We start from the raw sequence: 22,655 nt of genomic DNA on the forward strand, positions 1-22,655 counted from the left end.
TTAGTGCAAACACAGCAGCTTTGCAAAGACACTGCCGGATCATAGAAGTATTTAATAATTGGTAGGTATTAGCCGAGGCTTCCAAAAAAGAAGCAGAGTTTTAAAGGCTGAAAGTTGTGTGCAGAAATGGCCTTCATCTGAAAGGAAATGTGAAAGCAAAGCAGGACAGAGGGGTCTCTGGTGGTGTTGGTAGAACTGGGAGCTGGAAGTTTCAGTCCTGCTCCCCTGTCACTGTGTGGATTACCTGGGAGAAAACAACAGTCTTTCTGTTCTTTTGCCTTGTCCATCACTGAGCACACTGAGACTTCCTGTGGCTCAAGAAGCACTCTGAAATCTGTACATTGGCAAGTGCTGTTTCAAATACAGTGATGTCTGAAAGGCCAAACACCACAATTTGGTTTTGTAGACAATGTTGGATGGCTCCAGCCATAGTGCACAGCATGGAGATCAGCAAATGTGAAATGAGGATAAACTGCGGCATCCATTGCTCACCAGACTTGCCCTGTGCTGCCTGGATTTGCAAATCCATTCAGATGTCTGTGAGGATTTTCTCCTAATAAATCCACATGATCTACTACAATGTCTCAGGGAAATCCCTTTAATTATTGCCTGTGGGTCATTAACTTTAGCAAGAGTGACTGCCCAAGCATGAGCAGGTTGTGAGCAGCCACTCTGTGGAGGAGAAGGGTTTCTGTTCTGTGTGTTTAGGAGAAAGGACAGGGCCCCCACACTGCCATGTAGAGGGTAAGCCTGGGGGGAACAACAGCACCTCTGCTTCTAATTAGTTAATAAATTGCATTCAGTACATGCTGATGTCTGCAACACAAGCGGCTAATACAGCAGCATAGAGTGCCTGTCAGGAAATAGGGGGTAGTTTGAGTACCACAAGCACTTAAATAACCGCACTGATAGGATGTAGCAGAAAATCACTACTAAGCAGCATGATGCATTGCACGCCAGGGAATTCCTGTCTAGGGTCAGAGCAGGCTGTTAAATATCTGCAGATGCAGTATTCATTTTCCTGACTTGCTGACGAGCTGTCACACTGGCTCAGGAAGGCATGGCTACAGCAAGCAGGTAGCAGATGGAACCTGCTGCTCTGGCCTTTCCTTACACTGGGATCTCCTGCAAGCTGAAATCACCTGAGCTCAACACCACCTTGGGGCACTCAGTGAAACTCTTGGAACACACCTCCCTTTCAGCTGGAGCACCAAACTTTTAAAGAAAGCGAGAGACTATTCTTGTCCATAGGTTATAATTTTTTCCTGGATTTGGTGCCAGTGTGAGGGTATGTGGAAGTGTGTTCCCACATACCTTTTTCACTCACACAAAAGCAATAAAGAACAAATTGGGAAATGGGCTCTAAATCACCACCAAAGAAATAACAAACAACTAATGGTAACAGGAAACTGTATTTTGCATGCCATTAGACTTCACTGATATAATCAAGTAAGCTGGCCTTATTCCCTAGGTGCTGGCTTTGGCCTGCAACAGGATGAATAGGGCTCCTGTTAATGAAGTGCATGCAAGGCACTGCTGTGGTAAGCCTGTGCTTCTTGCCAGAGCCCAAGGCAGTGAGCGTAGGATGGCAATTACAGCTTTGGCACAGGTAACGTTTGGAAGAATATGTAATATGCAAGCTGCAGTTAAATCACATGGCTCAACAGAGCTGGAGAGGCAGTTCAACGCTAGTCAAAATCATTCCACACATTCACAGTAGCTACCAGATCCTGCTCTCATTTAGGTTGTTGGAAACCTCAAAGTTAACATTGGGATTTATTTTGAATTTACATTTTCAAGAATGAGGTCCTTTGCTTTTGCAAATAAATGTGGGTAATGTGACTGGAGATGAATATATGTAGGAATCACTAATGGATTGTGATCTTTTCCTTTTGGACAGGGCCAGATATAATTCTGCAGTAGAAAAGGCCAGCTAGCACCTGCATTGACCAGCCAGATGAACCAAAAATCTCTGCTCAAAACATCTCTTTGGGGTGAGTAGGTAGAGACGATTGGATCTGGTCCAGTCCAATGAGGACAGTATCCCATAAATATCTCTGAAAAAGATCCAGCTCTCATTCCTGATCCTGGCCAAAAGGAAGGGTCTGTTTCTCAGGCACATTAAAACCCTAGGTGTTTAATGGGAGCCTTTCTTCCATTGTGAACTCCACATGAACTATTAAGGTAACAGGAGCCAACATCAAGGGAAATGTGCTGCACTTTGGGTCACTGCGGGGCCTGAGAAAGCAAATACTGAGAAACGCATGCTTCTGTGCAACAGAAAATCTTTATTGGAATGGTATCCAAAGGATCCAGAGCTCACTGTCTGCCCTCCCCTGTGCACACTGTGGGACACGGCGTGGAGCAGCTCTGGCTCAGCAATCCAGCCCTGAGCCCTCCACATCACACCCAGCCTGCCTTCTTGTCCCAGCAGCAGCCACCAGGGTAGCACAGACCTGCTCAGGAGGTGACAGGAAACCCAGACACCACTGAGAGCAACGTCTGCAGGTGTGGGCAGAGCCCCAAGCCCAGGGAAGCTGAGTTAGTGCTCAGTGCCTCAGGGGACCTGGTGAGAAGGGGGAGAGTGTACAGTGGCAGCAGCCTGAATGGCACACACAGGACAGCACAGAAAGTTGGGAAGCATCTTCTGACTAGAAGATCATGGTAGGTTAAACCTGGAAGAAAGGAACAGTAGAGAGTGGCAGTGGGCTGCCAGCTCCTGTCACGGCCCCTGTTAGACTTGGCTGTGGTGCACTCATGGAGGATGGCTTCCAGATTAGCAGCACAATGAGGGAACAGAACAAACTCTTAACATGTTAATACCCAGCAAGGCAGTTTGGGGAAGGGCTCATCTTCATCCTCCTGTCCTGACAAGCCTTCAGATGCAGTATTTCCAAAAGCAGGCTGTGAAGGGATACAAAAGAAGGATGTCAGCATAAAAGGGACTAATTCCAGCTTCCCACTCTTGCCCTGGAGAAGGTTTCAAAAGACCCACGTCTTGGTAGAGCTGGAGCATGCAGCCAGCATTCTGCTTTCAGGACACTGGTTATCTCAATAACCAGCTTTGACTTCATACAACACCTTTAGAAGGTGTTTCTTTTAGCTGCTCATAGTGTACAGGGGGTCTAAAAGTTGTCTTCATGTTGCTTGATTTAAAAGGTTTCCTTTTCTTCCACTTCAGCAATGTCAGGAACTAGCTTTTTCTTTACTGCCTACTGGTCAGCAGTGTTGCTGCTTCAGAGGTGTGTGCAGGGGTTTGCACCTGTGGCTGACTGGAAGAGCAGGATACTGACTTGGAGAGATTAGATCTGATTCTTACTTTTTTATACCCAGTCACTACCACTCTACTATCAACCATCTTACAAACAACATGGATTTCTGTAGAATCTTCTAAGAAGACTAAATTAGGGAAGGATGTATATTTTGGTGCTGGAAAAAGTAACTGTATCATAACCAGCATGAATCCCATGTGAGTTTCCTGTTATCAAATATGAGAAGAGATTTATACCTGGTTTTTGAAAGCAGGATCTTGGAAGAAAACTCCTACTGAATCAGCAGTGCTCATGCTGAGACACGAGCTCCTCCCAGACTGGAAGGACTTTAGATGAAGACAAAGATTCCCTGCTTTCATACCTGTCAGAATCTGATTTAAACCTGGCAACGGGAAGTAGCTTTATCTACATTAAACCTTCCAGACTGGTGGGGGCATGAATTACATTAGCCAAATTAATGACAGCCTCCAGGGGTGCTTACAAATTGCATATTGCCTAAGGATCACCTAAGCATCTAAGCAAGCCTTGTACAAAGGGATTTTCTTGCACAAAGGGATTTTCTCTTGGCTCTCTGGCAGTTGTCAGCTTCCACGTGCACAGAGCATGTGGGCTAAGGGCAGAACCAGCTCTTTAGGTTTTAGACCAGATCTGTCATCAGTGACTTCTGGTTCACAGCTGCTACAGCTTTGTGGAGGAATCCATTGAAAGACAGCATGAGCAGCATTGTCCATGTGCTTGTCAGGGGCAGCTTCACAGGAGCACTCATGCAAAATGCTCCTGAGCCACTGGATACAGACTGGGCAAACAAAGCTGGGAGACCAACTGAGGGATATACCACATATTAGTTCTCTGCATTCTTGGTTGATTTCCACATCCTTTTTAGCTGTTTTTCAGCAGCAGACAAGTGCTCCTTTTTTCTCTGTGGGGAGGCACTGACCTTGGCAGAGGGGAATGCCTGCAGTCCACATGCCTCATTATGCCTCCAGCAGTTGCTTTGAGGCCAGAGCAAAGGAGGGGTGCACTGTGGGGATGTGTTCATACAGAACTCCCCCCTCCAGGGCAGGCACTCATGGCTCATATAACCCCACACTCCTCTGTGAAAAGCAGGATGTGACACTGCCTGCCTCCATGAGGTCCTGGGTGTGCAGACTTATCTGCCTCCACAGCAGACAGGGTTGGGGGACACAATCCTTCTCAGCAGCTGCTAAACCAGCCAGCCATAAGAGAGGGCCAGGACTGCTTGAAAAGCTGCCAACCAGCTGCATTTCAGCATATTTGGGGCATGTTTACTGTGACTGTCTTTGTTGCACAAAGCAAGCCCTGGAAATGAGGGTGGACAGGATGGCTGCAAGGCTCAAACTCAAAACCTACCGCGTTTTTTGGGCTGGGATGCTGAGAGGCTTTCCAAGGCATAGGCCACCTCTGACCCATCCTCAGCTGAGAGCTGATCCTTCAACTTCTCCAGCTGTTTAAACAGAAACACAGCAGTAAACAAGGGCCCCATCATGAGGAGCTCCACAGAATGCTGGGAAATGCAGGGCAGAGGAGCTACATGTAGATTGGCTGGCAGCCTCACTGGAAGGATGGAGTGTTCCCTGGAGCAGGACCACTCCCAGAGGATCTGCCTTTGGAGCACTTGTAGCTCCTCATGCCCTCCTACATTAAGCTGCTTGTTTGGTGGCAGTGGTGTGGGCACTCCATGCTCTTTCCCTCCGCCCTAGGTGTAAGTCCCTGTGGAAGGGAGGCTGTGTAGAAGGATATTGCAGCACTAAGAGTCAGGACAGTGCTGGGACAGGAAGTCTCCAGGCATCCAGACATTGCAGCAGAGGACATTGCTTCTCCATTGCCCTGGGCTGTCCCTCCTCTCTCTCCCTCACAATTCTTGCTACCTTCCCTTGATTATAATGTGGACAGTTCTGCTGCATTTCCTCATCTTTAGCTACTCTCTTCTTGTGGACTGAGAACATTGACAGCCACCATCCTGACTTTTGCTCTGACAGAGCTGTTCTCAAAAGGTCAGAGCTTATGTCCCTCAGCACTGGAGTGAGAGGCTAGTGGAGGACCTGGCAGCCTCCTGTCTGGCATGATGCACTGGGATTTTTCAGTGTGAAATTAAAGTGCCATGTGGTACTTAGCAGGACCTCTAGCACCCATGCAAACAGTTGGAACAGCTGGACCTGGCCTGAGAAGGGGAAAAAAAGCACTTCCACTGCTTGTAGGGCTTGGGGCACAATAGGAGCCATGGTAAGGTTGCTGCAGACCTTTCCCTGTTCCTGGACAGTGGGGACTCTATTTGTATATGTGTGCTCTGATCAGCTCAGCAGGGCTCTGACCTTGAGTAGGGCCACTCTTACAAGGAGAGTCCAGAAAAAAATCTGGTTTAGGCAGGCAGTGACTTTCCCTCCAACCTGTTACTTGATGCAGCCAGCTCATACAAGGCAGCATGATTTCCTTTTCTCCTATGGAGATTTCCTTTGGTGCTTGATTCTTTCCTGGCTTGGCCTTCACTGACAGGAACTGCTCAGCTTTTATTGCACCAGTCTATAGCCCTGTTCTCTTTTTTACCTTTTCCAGCTTGTGCAGCTGTTTAGCCAGGTTCTGCTTTCCCCTTTTCTCAATCCATGCTTACATTATAGCAGCAGGTGGAAGGGTGGCAGGATGCAAAGATGGAAGGATAGGACATAAAGACAGCTTACACAATTGTTTAACTACCCATGCAAGAAAATGCCTCTATGTGTCTGTGCATTTGCTCCTCTCACCTCTTCAAGCTCTTCAAATTTCTTTGCCAGCTCCCAGTCTGCAAGAGGGGAGAGAGTAACATCAGTATCTGCATTGCTTATTGAAGCACAAATTAAAAAAAACATTTCTTCATTTGCCCTCTCCAGAGGTCAACAAGCAAAGACGTAGTTATCATTTAACTCCTGTTGGTGATCTTCAAATGAATGACAGCAGAAACAGAGAGAAAAGCAGGTTTTCTCTGCTGAATCCTATGGGACCTTATCCTAATTCTCCATTATGAGGGAGGCTTCTTTACTGCTCACCAGGCCATAGGGGAATTGGGCCAATGAGGTCACTTACTGTGTGATACCAATTCAGGTGAAACTCTTTGCTGCTTTTTAATTTTAATCCTGCTAACTACAAATCTCTAATGTTGGCTTTTTTTGTCACTGGCTTTTATATGAAATCCCACTGCTTCCTTTAAGACTTGTTTATCCTCACATCACCCATGCAGGCAGAAGTCAGAAGACACAAATTTAACCTAGCATAATTTACTGATTTATAAGTCAGCAAAGAGCCAGGTTGGCAGAGTGGAGCAACAGGAAAAGTCACATAGCAGTAAGCACACGGATTCCACACTTCTAAACGTTAAGGAAGCATGAGGAGCTGGGGCCCAGCCTCACAGATCAGACTTAGAGCTCTCAAGGCTAGTCAGTACTGTACTGCTGGCAAAAAAGCTATGCAGGTGGATGAATGAACTGCCCATGCAGAGAGAGGAGAGAGTTAGGTGCCTAAGAACAGGATTTGAAACATCCAGCTGAACTGAGAAGAGCCTGGAATAGCAATAGGGAAAGCTGCAGTGGTGGGGAATTTCAGTCTTACTCCTCTTGAGGACTTAGGTACCTTATTCCAGACCCAAATTGATGTCAAAACCAGTTAATTTTTTAATAAGACAGATGAATTCAGTCAAAGCTGAGTGACTGGCTACAGTAGCTCTCCTGGGAGGGGACTGCAAAATGATCAACTGGTTTTAAGTGCTAGTTTGGGGAAAAATGCAGTAAAATAAGCAGAAGAGCCAGGAAAAGAATGTTTTTGCTGGGCCCACAAGCAAACAAAAAAATGGCCCTGGAGCTGACTCTTTTCCCTGTTCCTAGTGTGGCAGCAGGCATTGGTCTGGATCATCAGGGGGATTTAAGACGTAATTCCCCTTGATTTCAGATTTCAGATAAGACTTCAGCACACAGACACATTGCCAGACTTGGGCTTTTTTTTTTTTTGGGAACGTTTGAAACTGAGCAGGAGGGTGCCAAGAAAGAGCTGACTGCCTTCTTGGTTCTTCCTTCAAGAAAGGAACAGTTTTGTTGAAAAATCCCGAATATTTTCTGATATTCATTCAACAGTAAAAGCAGCAGTTCCTGAGCAAATCCATTACATCAGGATACAATTTGAGAGATGAGATGGGAATGGGGATGGGGATGGGGATGGAATCAGAAGGTGTGGGTTCTGTTCCTGGCACTATCAGCAATGACCCCAGGCAGACTCTTCCTAAGCATATCTTTACATACCCATAAGGTAGAGACAGACAGACCCTGGCATATCTGTAAGTCAAAAGTATCACTTAAGAATTATTATTATTAGCAGTTTTACCTCTTTCAGAGTTTCAAGTGACTGTTTTGGCTTGATTTTTTGGAAACTGTAAGTTTGACCAATGACTGCTACGAATACAAAATAAACAGCAGTTGAAATTTGGAACAGACTATCTCAGACAGGGAGAAGGAAGTTAATTTATGGATGAAGCTTTGAGAAACTGCCTGCTGTAAATCCTCTGTCTGTGCTCTGCTTGGAGATTCATTATATTCAATTGTCTGGCATAAAATGCAGCCTTTCCTCTAGGGGTAATAAGTGCAGTAATCCATAAACTTATCATAAAAATGTTATTTCTTGAATGCACCCCCTTTGCAAGAAGAATGCCTTTGTTAGTACAAGGGCTTGGTTTATTTATGTTTATTTATTTGTCCCAAGCTTGTTTAACCACTGCCTTGCTGCATTAACAAGGGTCTGGGGAAGAGCACTGAGTCAGTTTGATAAATGGATTTTCATAACAACGTTTTTTGCTGGGCCCCCTCTCAGCTGTTTTCACAGGGAAGGGCAGCTTCCTGCTCTGAGACCACCACATCCAGCCCAAACCCTCCCCTGGCTGCAGTGGCCGTGGGAATAGCTGACCTCTGTAATCCATTTGGTGCTTGTGATTGCTGTGCCTCATGTCAGGGAAAGCCCAAGTTTCTCTTCAGCAGGTCTGAGTTTAGCCACAGATGGGTGGCTTTTAAATTTGGTGTCTGTTCACAGAGCACAGACAGGAAGAGCCTCTCCCTGGCCCATCTTTGGTGGCTGTGTGGGAAAAGCCAGTTGTCTCAACCTCCTCCAGCAGCAGCAGGGGCTTAGGCCCAGGCAGGAGCTCCCCTTGCCCTTGTCCCAAACTACACCTGACCCCAATGGATCTCACTGGAAAATCCTGGTGAAATCCCTGCCCCAAATGATAACAAGATGCTGCTGTCTCTCAAAGGCACACGGGGCTGTGTGGGGTGTGCGTGGAGAGGTGACTCCCAAAGCTGGTCTATGCTCCAGGCAATGCACACAACATCTAAGGGACAGTAGGGCCACAGGGACTCAGCAGAAAAATGTCTTGTTTTTACTTATGTACACACACATGTTCACAGCAAAGTCTTGAGTGTCTAAGGATCTAGGGCACATGGGTTTTGGTGGCTTTACTTTGCATTGCAAAAGCAGTCCCGGAGCCCCATGATGGAGAGTGTCTGACATTAATCACATGTAGGCATCATACTGAGTGCTGCTTCCACTTTCTGAGCAGTTGGTATTTCTGAAGAACCAGAGAAGCAGGTTCCTTGCATTCATGCAAACACAGATTCAAGAAGCAGAGATCTCCCCTCCCCTTCACTTACCAATACTTTCTGGCCTCCGCCATGCGAATTTCTTATTAAGAAGCAGAGTCAGCAATGTGTTCTCATGATTTGTGTCTTCTCTCTCTGGAAGCACTCGGTTCTCTGCAGCACATAAAACACATCTTTCTCAATCTCATCAAATTAAGAATCAATTAATCAATTGATGCAGTTAATCACTTAATCAAATTAAGAAGGATGAGAAGTGGAAGGAAAATGTCTCCTGTCAGCACTCATCAGGGTGGAAAAGGAAGGTGTGTGAGCACAGGATAAAATGTCCAGGCAGCGAGGGCTGCGCAGTGGAAGGGTGTGGGATGGGGAGCCCTCCCTGCCAGCCCCGGGCTGCTGGCCAGTTCCACTGCAGCCTCATCAGCACGACTGGCTGCAGAGAGCTGGAGCCAGCACCTTGATTTACACTGTCCCGAGCTCTTCTGCAAGGCGGGTGGAGTGGGCACCTCTGCAAAGCCAGACGGGAGCCCACAACATCCTCTCTTCTCAAAACTGCAGGAGCTTCCCCGCTCACTGCATGCACCTTCCCAGGGCTGACAGAGGTGGGAAGTCCCTCCTCACTGGGCTGAGGTGTGGGTACCACCGCTGAAAAGCCCTGCAGCCCACAGCCCTTTCTTGAGCTCACTCATGTGGAGGAACTTAAAGGAAGACCACGCAGAACTTTTCCAGGAAAAGCCTCCCCAAGCTGCTGTCCTAAAGCAATTTAGAACTCTCTAAGAGGTCCCTTCAGGGCACTTTCTCAGTGGTTTTACTTTAGTGGTTGTGGCTATGCCCTCAAATGAATGGTTGTGAAGGTCAATGGTTCAGCAGAAACCAACAGACACAGGGGATGGGGCTGCTCAGTTCCCTGGAAGCTTTGAGACCCTCCCAGCTCTGCTTAACAGATTTCCAGAATCATCTGAGACTAGAATGTTGTACTAATTTTTGAGAAGGACAGAATAGGAGCCAGATTTAAAGGGAGACTGAGCATTCAAAAAAATCTTTGGTCTGAACAGCCCTACCCCACATCCAGACCCTACAAAGCCCTAGAAGATGTCTACAGAATTCCATGGAATATACTAAGAAATTATACAGAAAGGCTTTTTTTTCTCCTCTTCCAGGATCTTTAGGACCTCTCCTCAATGCATTTTCATAAGGCCATCAGCCCCTCTGAGGGGATGAATGCAATTATTCTTGGTACCCATGAAACAAAACGTTGTACCAGACGAGCCTGAAGGATGCTCAAGAGCATGTGCGAATCAGCTCCATTAGCTAACATCACACAAATCTGCAGAAGCTGAGGGATGCTGGCCAAAGGGATGCTCCAAGTATTTGGCCAGACTCAACCCTGCCTCACGCTGCGGCTGAAGCCACTGGTCCTGATTGTGATCTCTGGAAATAAACCCAGAGGAGCCAGCAGAACAACATGCAGTTAGTGTGGAGTGCCATAAACCTCATTCCTAAGTATGAAGGACAGTTATAATTTTAAAATAGCTACTTTAAGTTTTTTGGAGGATTTGCTACAGGGAAAAAAACCCCAACGCTATAAACACTCCAGTAAAAGCTAAACAGAGGCAGGATTTAGATAGAGTGGCCTGGGGAATGTTTTGGTTGTAATTACAAAAATAAATAGGTGATATTAGAGGAAAAATCATTTGAAAAGCAATGTTATTTTCAAGCCCATACTTAGCGGCACTTTCTTTTTTTTCCACTGCCAAGCCTCTTTAAAAAAGAGCACTAATGACTGACATTTCCCTGCAGTATAAACTCAAGTTAAGATTAATTTAAATTATGGAAGAAGTACATATAAAAAGAAGTTATGTGAAGAAAAAAAAGTTCAGCATCGCCGTACTACTGACATTTATGAGCTGTCAAATCTCTTATGGTACATACTGGAATTGCTACTCTCTGATATTCTAATTTTTTTTTCATTTTCTTATGGGAGAGAAAGAGCTACCCTCACCAGATTTCACCAGATCTGATATTTTCATTGATTAGCAGAAGGTGTCATACAGCCAGCTGCAGAGCAGAAGGACAGCTTTGGCTCATGATAATATGAACAAGCCTCTCGCTAGCACCCATGTTAACAGACAGTATAGCTAGAGGTTCATTTTGTTTTCTTTCCCAGAGAAGAGAGTGTTGCATTGGCCAAGGCAAGCAGCAAAGCAAAAAGATAACCACCTACCTGTGTCATGTAGCCTGTATTCCAGCTTACCTTGGAGTAAAAAAGGGTCTCCATGCGTTGATGGGACACACAGAGCCATGGTCAGGATGGTCAGCACTCCCAGACACAGCTGGGCAGACCACATCTTCTCCACGTTCCCAGAGCCCAAAAGCATCCTTCCTTCAGGCACAGTGGAGGACTTCAATGCAACCAGCGCCAGATGAGCTCACTTTTAAGAGGCAGTGGATGTGCCGTGATTGCAAATGGCCTTTGGAGGAGGGGAGAAAAATATCTCCTGAGATATAATTCAACCTGTCAATATGATTCACTCCGCTGGGAGTGGACAGAACAGCCCAGTAACATATGTCAGATGGAACCTCTTCAATATATCTCATATCGGACTGATCTAATGAATTCTGATGTTCCCACAGGCGTGCACTGTTCACGCACGTTGCTATACATTCCATACATGCACACATTAAAAATACTTTTTCAGGGCTGTTGCTTTAACAGAGTTCAGGCATGGGGACTCCCACGTTAGCAAGGAAGATTCGTCTAATGTACAAGCTGCCATATTTTACCAATTTGGACAGAATCGGGTTAATGGGGTTTTGTAATTTATCATCTCACTTCCTAGAGCCTATATTAATTAATGTGAGCTATAATGAGTGCTGAAGTGGTGGGAAACAGAGGGGGAGAGCTCTCTTCATTTAACTGATTGGAGAATGTTGAGGGTGTCTTGCTCACTGTGACTTATGGCTTTGTCAACGGGAAAGGCATCACACCCTATTTTGGGATTATGTCTGAGTGGGGGAGTGCAGATTTGGCAGTAGGTATGGAATACGTCAAGGATGGGCAAGAGTCTTCAGTTTTTTTCTTGGGGAAAAAAAAGAAGTGGAAGGTCAGATGCTGGTTCTGGCTACACAGCCTTGTTTTATAATTTTAGAGCAAAGTACTAATACACACTGCATATATTCCATGCCTTCTCAGGCCATGACTACATTTTGGTTTGACTTCCATTTCTTGCCTATCTATCAGTATTGATCAGGGACCTGCTACTACTTTTCCACAACAACCTTACCAAGAAAAATATTGTAATAGTAACAGTGCTGGGCTTTGTTCTTCACTTCTCTTCCTGCAGAACTGAATCATCTGTACTTGTCGTGGTTTAAGCCCAGCCAGGAGCTAAGCACCACAGAGCTGCCAGCTCACTCCCCCCGTGGTGGGATGGGGGAGAGGATCAGGGCAAGCTCTGATTTGTACATACACTCCTAGTGACTCACTGTGTGTGCTTTTTTGACACCACATCATGCCAGATTACCCAAGATAGCTTCATTTGATGGTACCTGCTCTTCATCTCAACTAAAAGACAGCATCATTTCCATGTTTGGGCTTTTGGCTTCAGGTCCCCAGCTCCCCCTCATTCTGTGCCTTGGATAGGTATTGAATGACAAGCATTTTAATAACCCTTGTAATATTTTATTATTTGATATAGTATTAACAAAAATGGAGGGGGAGAGGCTCAGATTTTTTTGTGGGATATGCCTATAAAAATGAATGTGATGCTTTCATTAATGAAGAGTTCTCTACTGAGGAAACATTCTAAAATTTTCCCTGGATATATAATATGTACAAATTAACCAAACTCATTGTTTCCCTCAGACTTGTGAACTAGTGAACAGCTATCTGAAGTGCTCACCTTCTTCACAAAGTTCTGTTTGGACTGAGGGACAGATATGTCCTACTAGAACACTTTTCCAGCCACCTCCATCTCTGTAAGGTGCCAGTTTCAAACTGGTCAGAGGTGAGCAGCTCTTGTGAAGCAGAGGCCATAACTTGATGAGCACCATTTTGCACAGGATTCTAGTCTGGAAAATAGCAGTTCTGACTCAAAACTATACCCCTAAGGGAAGGTCAAATCTGTTTTAATTTAGTGCTAAAGGGCTAAATCTCAATCTGTCTTCAGATCTGCTGTGAAATTGACTTTGCCTGGATACAGAAGATTAGTTTCTCCATCTCATCTAAGTTTAGGCAAAATCCACAGATCTCTGACTGTTTTTCCCTACCTTTGGATACAAGATTTCATGGGCTATTGGCAGACTCTTTCAGGAAGTTGAGCTATTCCTGGGATTTCCTCTTTCACTGCAGAGAATCTTCAGTTCTGGATCACTGCAACTGTTCAGCCCCCAAAGCAGCTCATGTAGAGAGTGTGCCAGACCTTTCAAGTGATGGCTCTGGTGAAGGTGCAGTACTGCCATGCTACATTTGTGTATGATAAGGAAGATCCACTGTGAGGAGTGGATGCTTTCAGGGGATGGGTTGCTGGAGAGAAGCCTTGCAGTTGCTGCCAGGCACTAGTGGAATTTTTTTATTTTTTGAACTTAGAGGATAATTGATTTGTACTATTGGGCTTCTCTAAGGCTCCCACCTGGAAAATTCCTTTGCTTTTACCCCATTAGTCCAGGTGCTGTAAATAATATTACATTTTATTGTTCTTCTGTATTTTATTCTCCATAGGAAAACAGCGCAGTCTCCACAGTCTTTCTATTACTTCACTCATTGATAATGTCTAATAACTGATAATGTCATTGATAATCATCCATTTGTGTCTGGAGTTCAAGGATAACGAGAACATGAAGATGTGAGCTCCATCTCTACCTCCCATGATCCCAGTCTGTCCCTTCACATAGAAGTTTCTCTTTCCACAAAGCTACTCAGACTTCAGGTAACCCAACATAACCAAACTAGAAAACTGACAAGGGTCAACAGCCCAGAGGGCAGGAATAGAGAAGACTTGGTTCAAGCAGTGCCACCAAATCCAGCTGCACCAGCTCTCAGTGTGAGAGAGATGAATAGGAGTGTCAGTGCCTGGAGGGTGTTAATGGTCCTGAGTGTCCTCAGGTGGGGCCTCGCCACCCTCTCTGCCCATCAGCTCATGAGACCCGTTTAATCTCAGCCTGGTTGCCTGCTTCCAGTCCAGGGTTTGCTAGGAAACCATTCAACTTCTCAGAGAACAAGGCAGCTCCAAAGTGTTGCCCTGGAGTGAGGGGCTGAAAGAGCAAATCAGGAATCTAAAGGTGTTGGATGTGGGATGAGGCAACCTAGGGAGAAGGCACGGAGCAGAGGCAGTCATGCCCCAGTTCTCACTTCTGCTTCTTAATCCTGAGCTGAAGCACCTCTGCGCTTCCAGAATCAGCCTCCCTACTGACTAGGGTGACTTGGCTGAGGTTCCTGGTGAGGAGAGGACGGCAATGTGGAAATCTCTTCTGCTTTGAAATGTGCCATGATCTGCTGGTCTCAAAGAAACTTCCAGTGATGATTCTGAATGGTAAATATTGGTGCCTGTGTAGGACTAATCTGACCTCCATGCCAGGACAGTGTCCTGAAGAGGCATGATCTGGTATGACCTGGTTAAACCACCAGATTTACCCTGAGCTTGACCCCTCTCTCTTCTGACTTGCCTTCTCCAAGCCCCAGGTTCATCCTGGGTGATGAATGTAGCTTGTGCATGTATTACTTTTAGTAAAGACAAGACTTGGTAATTTCCTGCTAAAAGTACCAGTAAGGGCACTTTTAAGGTTGTGGAGGTCAGCTCTATCTGCTAACAGTGCCAACTTTGACTGACATTCCCCTTTCCCTCTCTTCCTGCTCAGTTACCATCTGGTGTTATGGTTTATTGATAAATGTTGCCCATTTTTTTGGAAAACTGTGACTACAAGTCACCCAAGGGATGACTTGGAGCATACACAGAGCTGTAGTGTTTTGGTGAAACTTGTGCAGATAACCATTAACTTTGCCTTTTGGACAGCCTGTCTTCTAACTTAGCTTTTCATTTGTATCCTGATCTACTGAGACTCTGTGAGAGTTCTGCACATGCAAAAGGATATTTTGTTGAATGAACACCAATATCTTATGGCTGTAGACTTGCACATATAAAGTGACTTGAAATGAGGGCTCCAACTGAGGCATTTTTTGTGTTTTTTATCCAGAAGAGGAGGGGCAGGTGCAATCATATTAGATGTGGTTTTTTTTTTTTTTTTTTTAGGTAGACCTAGAAATTTTTCTGAGTGGAATATAGCAAAGTCACTGCTAGGCAAGAACTGCACTGACTTCAGCCCTCATCAAATTCCCTCTTACAACATCAGTGTGTTGAAGTTTCATCCAGGTAGTAGTGGCTATGAATATCTGAGAATGACCAAGGTGCTTCATCACTAGCTGCTGCATTTGTTATGCTTCTTATGTCTCAGTTGTGTGGGCTTGCAGGCAGCTCCCTGCAGTGCACTAAGTGAATAATATATTATTCTGTGGGTTCTGTTCTTCTGACATAAGAGTAAGGAATGACACATTTAGCTACTTTCCTCTTCTCTCGTCTAATATGTAACAATTTTAATAATACTTTCCTCTAAGTGAGATTTTGGAAGGCATATCTCACTTCAGATTGCACATGTTTACTCTCCAATTTGACAGTCAGAAAAGCCCCTTGATCTGTTGTGGCACGGCTCATGATTTTCCTAGTGCTCCTTGTTATGTTACATGTAAGCACAAGTTATGTTTCCTCTGCTCATTCTTTGCAATCACCCCATTCATTACACCTGGTGAGCTTTATAATACCTTAATCCTTGCAGGTTTCTGCTCTCCTTGTTCTTCAGGGAGCCTGAATTCCCAAAGGCACCATTCAGCTACCTAAGGAAATTACACACCTGCTTCTTGGCACTCTTTGCCAATGCTGTAATGTTAGCTTCCTCTCATCCACCCCTTCTGGCACAGGACTTCAAACCTCTCTTAAAGTGTCTTAGCTTAGAAATGCAGGGAGGCTGATGTATGAAGTGTTATTTTTTCCCCTGTCTGTTTTTTCCCCTGTCTGTTTTTTCCCCTGCATCACTACATCACCTGTCTCCCTCCCTGAAGCATCCTTGCTCTGGGCTGGGCACAGATTCTGTTTGAGCCCCCAAACCTTGATTTTTATTTATCACGGGGGGAAACAATGCACTCACATCCTTCAGGCTTCCTGCAGATTGAATGGAGTCATGCACTGGGTTTTATAGTTCTATACAGGAATTTGACTTTGGAGAGAAAAACCAGAGCCCATGTCCCCAGAAGGAAGTTCCCTGGCATCAGTCACCTCTGAAAGACTAGTTTTGGATATAGGCTTGTGCATTGCCTGATAGCATGAGAGACCTAGAACCATTTTTCCCCATCCCTTTGCATTAACCATTAATGGATGCACAAGTTTCTGCCTGTAGGATTATTATCCTCTGTGTCTCTTCGGACAGCAGCCCCATAGCTGGAAGTGAGCTTTGCCGTCATTAAGGAGACTTTAACAAAGGCTGTTCTGTCAAAAGTGAACATCTTGATGAGACTTAATTTATTTCACAGTTGTTGTTATCCTGTTGACCTAAAATGACAGCAGGAGACTTGGAGAGGTGCCCAGTTTATTTAAGAAGCAAGCACAAAACAGTCTCTCCCTGCCTGGAGAAAGATCTTAGCAGCATAAAGCAATCCTAGCTCCTAGCCCCAAAGCTCTGTCTGGCAGCTCCTGCTCATCAAAGCTCACGGTGACTTTTCTGATGGCCAGTCCAGATTGTGTTGGGTTTTTTTTTTTCCTGTTTTTAACTATCCCAGCCACTCCTTTGTGCATCCTCTCAGGAGTGTTTTCAGTGCTGTGAAAGCTGGGAAAGTGTTGTGTGGTGTACCAGCATAACAGTCTGGGTTTAGGGGCAGATGAGATGCCTGGATGCAGGTAGGCAAAGTGCCCGATGCTGGAACTCCCTGGCATTTAATACTTGTGTGGTGGCACAGTCCAGCTGCAGTGCCGTGTCTGACCCCTGCCCCAGCTGTCTGGTGGAGCACACCCCTCACAGGTGTATGCCTGGTGTATGTGGTCTGCCATGGAGAGAGGCAGCTGGAAAGCAGAGCCAAACTGGGCACACAGTGCAAGGATAAGGGTTCAGATTTGCAGGCTGCAGCCAGGAGAAGTCCACCAAGACACAAAGAGAAAAATCACAGTGGGAGGTGGTGTGATCTTTAGCCTTGGAGATTTTCAAACCTCACTTGGGGAAGGCACTGAGCAACCTCATCAGATTTTGAAGCCAGTCCTGCTTTGAGCAGGGGATTGGACTAGTGCACTGCAAAATATCTTCTGAATTAAATCACTCCATGAGAGAAGAGTTAAAGTCAGATTGAATTCTGTTTTTTTCATGGGAAACGATATGGATTTTTCTTGCAACAGAAGGTCCTGTGAGAATAAGTACCTGCTTTTATAAAAGAGTGAAGGGTCACTGTCTTGTTATCTTCAATAAAAGGAAGTGGTTACTTTTCTCAGCTTTATTGGGATTCACTTACCCACTGCAACACGTTCTACTTGTCAAGCTAGGCGCTGTACAATTTGCACAGGAAAAGCTGATGACAGTCTCTCAGAACAAACACCCTTCATGCTTTTTGCCTAGAAGCTGCAGCTTGCAGATACAAGTGAGAGTTGGGAGGGAGATTTGAGATCAACCACACTGAGGAGCCCTTTGGGGGAGCCTAAGATGTGATGCTGCTGCAGTGCTAGCATTACATCAGTAACTCATGCCCTGGTTCCTGTTTAATTCCTTCTCTTCCTCAGTCCTGCTGTGGTCATTTTTGGACCTTGCATAACCAAGTGATACATCCCATCTTCCAATTTCAGAGACTTTATCTGAATAATCTCTCAAAAATCAAGCTAAAATGAGAGAGAAATCTGATGTCAAGAAGGCAAAGGAAATATCTGGTGTGTAATACACTGCCTTAGGGAACAGGTTGACAGTGTTGACAGGGTTTTGCCTGTGTTACCCTTCCCAGGAGCCTGCTCCAGCCTTTCTGTGCTCTGACAGCTGGAGATGTTCCCTGCATTTCCACATTTCCAGCAGCAAGAACAAAATGTCATTTACTTTGTGTTCCTGTAGTTTCCTTAGGTTCTAGCAGAGCTCACCATCCACTGGCTATCACTGAGCTTCAGCAGACCTTGCAAAATAAATAAATATAGCTACAGGAAGGTATTAGGAGCCCATAATTTGTGTATTACAAACCTGAAATCAGGAACTGCTCTGCTGTGACTTTGAGCACTGGGTACCAGATCTTATTTTAGTGAAGTTAAACACATGCAGGAAGACAGTTTACTCATAACAATAGCCAAATCCACACCATCCAAACATGGAATCTCTTGAATGCAGTGCAGATTTATCACTAATTTATGTTGCTGGTTTTGGCCCTAGACAGACAATATAATATAAATTCATTACTGAAGACTAAAGCAAAGAGCTGTGTGTGTGGAGTAAAGTGCATGACCATTGGGATGGACAGCTTTAAAGCTTTGTTCATAAATGTAGGGCCATAAAGTGGCTCTGTTGCATTAAAGCTCCTGTGTAAATGTGAATGCTCCAGGATTTCAGCTTCTGCTGTTCTGACTTGAATACTTTATAATGAGAGAAGGACAGGAGAAAACCATACTCTGGGCTAGGAAAGGTGTGACCTGTGTCAGATCAGTACATTCATTGCCACTTCTCCTGTATAGTCCTGGTTGCATGGCCTCTTCTTTTGTCCTCACTTTTGTCCAATAAAAAATCTTACTAAGTGATCAAAAAGCTTGATTTTGAAAAAGGTGAAGGATGTCCAGAGGAATATCTGAGTTCAGAAAAACACTAATTTAGGAAAAACTAGAAATGGATTTTAGACCTGTCATTAGCCCAGAGCTGGCTGAAGCCATGGGGATTATTTGCAAGTAGTCCAGTTGTATTGCTTGTGTGGATGGCAGGGGGATTAGAAGGAGGAGCTGGGCAGAGCTGGGACTGTGACAGGAGATAATCTGTGTGAGCTGCCCCTTGGAGGGGCAAGACCCTGTGACTAATCCCCATCTGTGTGATCATATGGAGAACCTGTGGAGTGGGGCTCAGCTGTGCACTGCTCACCTCTCTGTAAGTGGGTGCTACATCCCTCTAGGCAGGAGGCCCATCAGCTCTGAGAGTGTGCCAGCACACAGGAGAGGTGTACTAGGTGTGTGCAATGTGGGAAGGGATCACAAATACACACAAGTCCATGGTTTTTTTCTGTGCAGGAGGCTAAGAAGTTGAAGGGAAGGTGAAGGCAGTCAGATTGAATTCAATCTATGCATACCCACACTGGGGTTGGTGAAGTATCGTTTGAAAGCAGCAGAATTTGGGACAGATAGTTCCTGAGTTTCAGGAAACAGGACTAGAAAATTCAGGAGTAGCACAAGGTTAACCTTCTGGAAATAATTTTTTTTGGTCATTTTCTTCAATGTCTTTTTAATAAAATGGAAATATTGTTCCCTTTGATGTTTTTTTCTGACATCTGACATCCTCCTCTGTCTCCCTCTCAGCTCGCATCCCAGTCACCCACAGGGCAGAGCTTCCCAGAGCCTGTTGGAGAGGGGGAGCAGCAAATGGGCTCAGCCTCAGTATCTCCCTGCTCACCAGTGGCACAGGAGCCATGGGTCATTGGAACAGATGCTGGGAGTAACTCATTTCGAATGTGGCAATATTAACTTCTTCTGCTGCCTGCATAGTCCTCAGTGTCATGCATTTTGATCAAACATAACAGCTGACATGACTGACTGGTTGTGCTGAGCACAGCCCAGAGAAGCTCAGACATCCCTAAACCCCAAATCCTCTTCCTCTTATCTTCTCCCCTTTGCCCACGGAACATCATCTCGTTCTGTTTCTTTGCTGCCGGCAAACCAAGGTGGGCAGCAGCTCTAAGTCCTCCCGTCTCCGCCGAGAGCTGGCAGCATCCCGTGTGTGGCAGAGCGCTGCCGGGTTCACAGGCCTCTCACGGTGCTCCTGATCGGGAACCTCTCGCCTCTCCTCGAGAGGTGCCCGTCCCAACACTGTCACCGCCCCCGCCCTCAGGGACACGGTGCGGGGGCCGTGACACCGCTGGGCGGTGGCTCTGAGGCTCCCCGGGACACGTCTGCTTCTCCCAGGCCGGCGGAACAGAGCGAGCACGGGGGTGGGATGGTTTGGGGATGAAGGGGCAGAGGCATGGGGACCCGGTACGGGAGAGCGCCGGGGGACCGGAGCTGTCCGAGCGATCTGACAGCCGCCCCGGCCTCCCGGCCGTAGCCTCAAAGCAGCCAACACATATCCCCGCCAAACAATAAAACAACAATAATAATAATAATAATAATAATAATAATAATAATAATAATAATAATAATAATAATAATAATAATAATAATAATAAAACCCCAAATGTATAAATAACTGCCTTCGGAAGCTGCCCGTCCCGCTGAGCTGCCGCCCGAGCCCCGCCGGCGAAGGGAGGGGGAAGCAGCCCGGGACGCCCCCGTCCGCCTCCCCGGAAGGGGGGCGAGGGGCGGCGAGGCGCCCCGCTCCGCCCCGCCCGGCGCTTTCTGTCCGCTCTCCCGCGCCGTACGGCCCGGCCTCGCCGGCTCCATCCGCTCCCAACTTTGTGGTGCGGGGCGCGGGCGGCACCGCCGCGCTGCCCTCAGCGGGGCCGCCCTCAGCGGGGCGCGGGCCCGGCCATGGCCGGCATCGGCATCGACCACTCCAAGCTGCCCAGAGTCAAGGAAGGTGCGGCTCACCCCGGCGCGGAGAAGAGGGGGCGCTGGACGGGACGGGGCGGTGTGGGGGGAAATGGGACAGAGGCAGGAGAGAAACTGTTGGTTTGGGGTGGTTTTTCTTAAACATTATCATTTTACAATTTCCAGGCGCCGCTGCGGTTCGCGGCGCTGGCGGGGAGCCGGGTCAGCGGGAGGGGACGGGGCGCTCCGTGCTCCGGCCGTGGCTCCGGGGTTCCCGGGGCTGGCGGGGCCGTCCCGCTGCCGGTGCGGGGTGTCCGGTGCCGGGAGGGGACGGGAGGTGGAGGCCGGCGGCGGAGCAGGGGCAGTCGCCGGACAGAGCCGCAGCCGCTGGACAGAGAGCCGTGGCCGCGCTGCTGGCCTCGCTTCCGGCTCCCCTCCCCGGGCGAGCGGCGGGGGTCGGGCTGGCAGCGCCGCTTCTCCCCGGGAGAAGGGGAGCGGCGCTGGGGGAGGGCGCAGCCCTTTGTCTGCGCCGGGGCCGAGGCCGCCGCCGGCGCCTCCGCCGCGCTCCCCCCGCCGCGCCCGGGCAGCCGGGCTGGGGGCGCCGGCCGGGGCTGCGCTCCCGCGGGGGATGAGGCAGCCCGGGCACCCTGCGGGAGACGGACAGCAGGATGTCTGTCTGTCTGTCTGTTTGTCTGTCCTTGGCAGTTACGGCTCGGCCGGGGCCGGAGGCTCCGCTCGGGGCGTTGGAAAATGGGAGCAGAACTGTGAATATTCACAGATTTGGCGATTTGAAGGGGACTGGTGATTTTGAGGCCCCGGTTACAAACGCTTAACGTACTGGTTTTTATGAAGACTGGCCTGCATTGAGCTTGGGAGCGCCAAGCAGCCGCTCCCAAGAGAGCCCCGCAGAGCCCCCTCGCCCCCCTCGCTTTCAGGGGTCCCGCTGGCTTGGCCTGTGCTCAGAGCACGGATTCACCTTCTGTTGGGCCGACTGGCCTCGGCTTCCCTGCTAGCGCAGTGTCTGCCTCACACGTGTGCCTTTGAGCTCAATTAAATGTGCCCTGGAGCTGCTTTGGGTTTAGAAAGCTTTATAGGCGATGGTTTGTTCTTTCTGACAGTGATTTGGGATATAAACCAGTAGAAGCTCTGTCATAATCAAGTTCGTTTAGATTTACTCTCTAGTAATAGAGAGCAATGGTTTCCTGCCTAAAAGAAGTTAAACTTCCTTAAACTTGTTTCTCTTGCCACTAGTCATTTTTTTTTTTTTCAAATTTCAATTCTTACAAAATAGCAGTTGTGAATTTGATGATTTAGCAGGACAAGAGTAGAAAACCTATTTCTGTGCAGGCAGCTGGGGGTTCCTTTTGACCTCCTGTCAACCTTTAATGCTTCACTTAGTGTTACTGGAACAAAAGCTAAAGCTGACGTTTTAGGGGTTAATATTCGTCCTGTTAAGTCATTAGCAGAACTGTTTTTGACCATTTTAGTGTGGTCAAGCTCTCATCCTTAGTGTCTGTCTACACATGGTTGGTAATTCAAGAAAATGAATCCAATTAACCTTTCCAGTGGGTTGATTAAAGTGAATTAAATCCCTCTGTAGATGCTCATATTCACAATTTAAGTAGGCTGAACTTGATTTGCCGTTATTAGTTTTTTGAATTGAACTAACTGGACTGAGCTAAGGTCGTTTACATGCTGAATGAAAGTACATTTACTGCCTTACAGTGTAACTCAACCAGTCCCTGGGAAATTTGCAGCTATGGTATAGTGTGGATTGAGCTTCAAGAGTGTCCTGTTACTACGATCTGTTGTTACTTGATAGCAATGGGATTAAAGTCGTTTGCCAGAGCAACGTGCAAAGTAGATGAGGTTTGAGCCATGTTCTGCAAAGACTCAGGCATCTGTCACGCTTTTAGTTTAATGGCATCACTTGTTGTTGTTTTGGAAAGTGTTGAGACTGAGCTATGGTTTGGATTAGGTCTTTTCGTGCTCTGTGTCAATGCCGGCCAAGGAAAGAAAAGCATTGCCTGCCA

At 46.8% G+C, this 22,655-nt stretch overlaps 2 protein-coding genes across 4 annotated transcripts in view; one reads left to right on the forward strand and one right to left on the reverse strand.

Annotated features, from left to right (window-relative positions):
• Positions 1-2,240: 2,240 nt before the first annotated feature.
• UTS2B (urotensin 2B) lies at positions 2,241-11,402 on the reverse strand. 2 transcript variants are annotated; one of them, XR_008432628.1, is made up of 6 exons: positions 11,151-11,402; positions 8,951-9,052; positions 6,032-6,069; positions 4,644-4,737; positions 2,824-2,904; positions 2,241-2,675 (listed from the first exon to the last, which is right to left on the reverse strand). XR_008432628.1 is itself a non-coding variant. In XM_053951932.1 (5 exons), exons 1-5 carry the CDS (start codon positions 11,272-11,274, stop codon positions 2,879-2,881), a joined length of 384 nt encoding a protein of 127 aa, XP_053807907.1. In that variant the 5' UTR covers positions 11,275-11,402; the 3' UTR covers positions 2,242-2,878. The 2 variants fall into 2 exon arrangements, 1 of the variants encoding a protein (XP_053807907.1); XM_053951932.1 differs by having other exon boundaries at positions 2,242-2,904.
• Positions 11,403-20,541: 9,139 nt separating this feature from the next.
• Positions 20,542-22,655, forward strand: part of CCDC50 (coiled-coil domain containing 50) — a 44,731-nt gene continuing 42,617 nt past the window's right edge. For both annotated transcript variants that reach the window (XM_053951967.1, XM_053951968.1), the window contains exon 1: positions 20,542-20,671. In XM_053951967.1, the coding sequence (XP_053807942.1) occupies positions 20,623-20,671 (49 nt within the window). In that variant the 5' untranslated portion in view covers positions 20,542-20,622. The remainder of the gene's footprint in view (positions 20,672-22,655) is intronic.

The sequence above is a fragment of the Vidua chalybeata genome, chromosome 10 (assembly GCF_026979565.1).
Source record: "Vidua chalybeata isolate OUT-0048 chromosome 10, bVidCha1 merged haplotype, whole genome shotgun sequence".
NCBI lineage: Eukaryota > Metazoa > Chordata > Aves > Passeriformes > Viduidae > Vidua > Vidua chalybeata.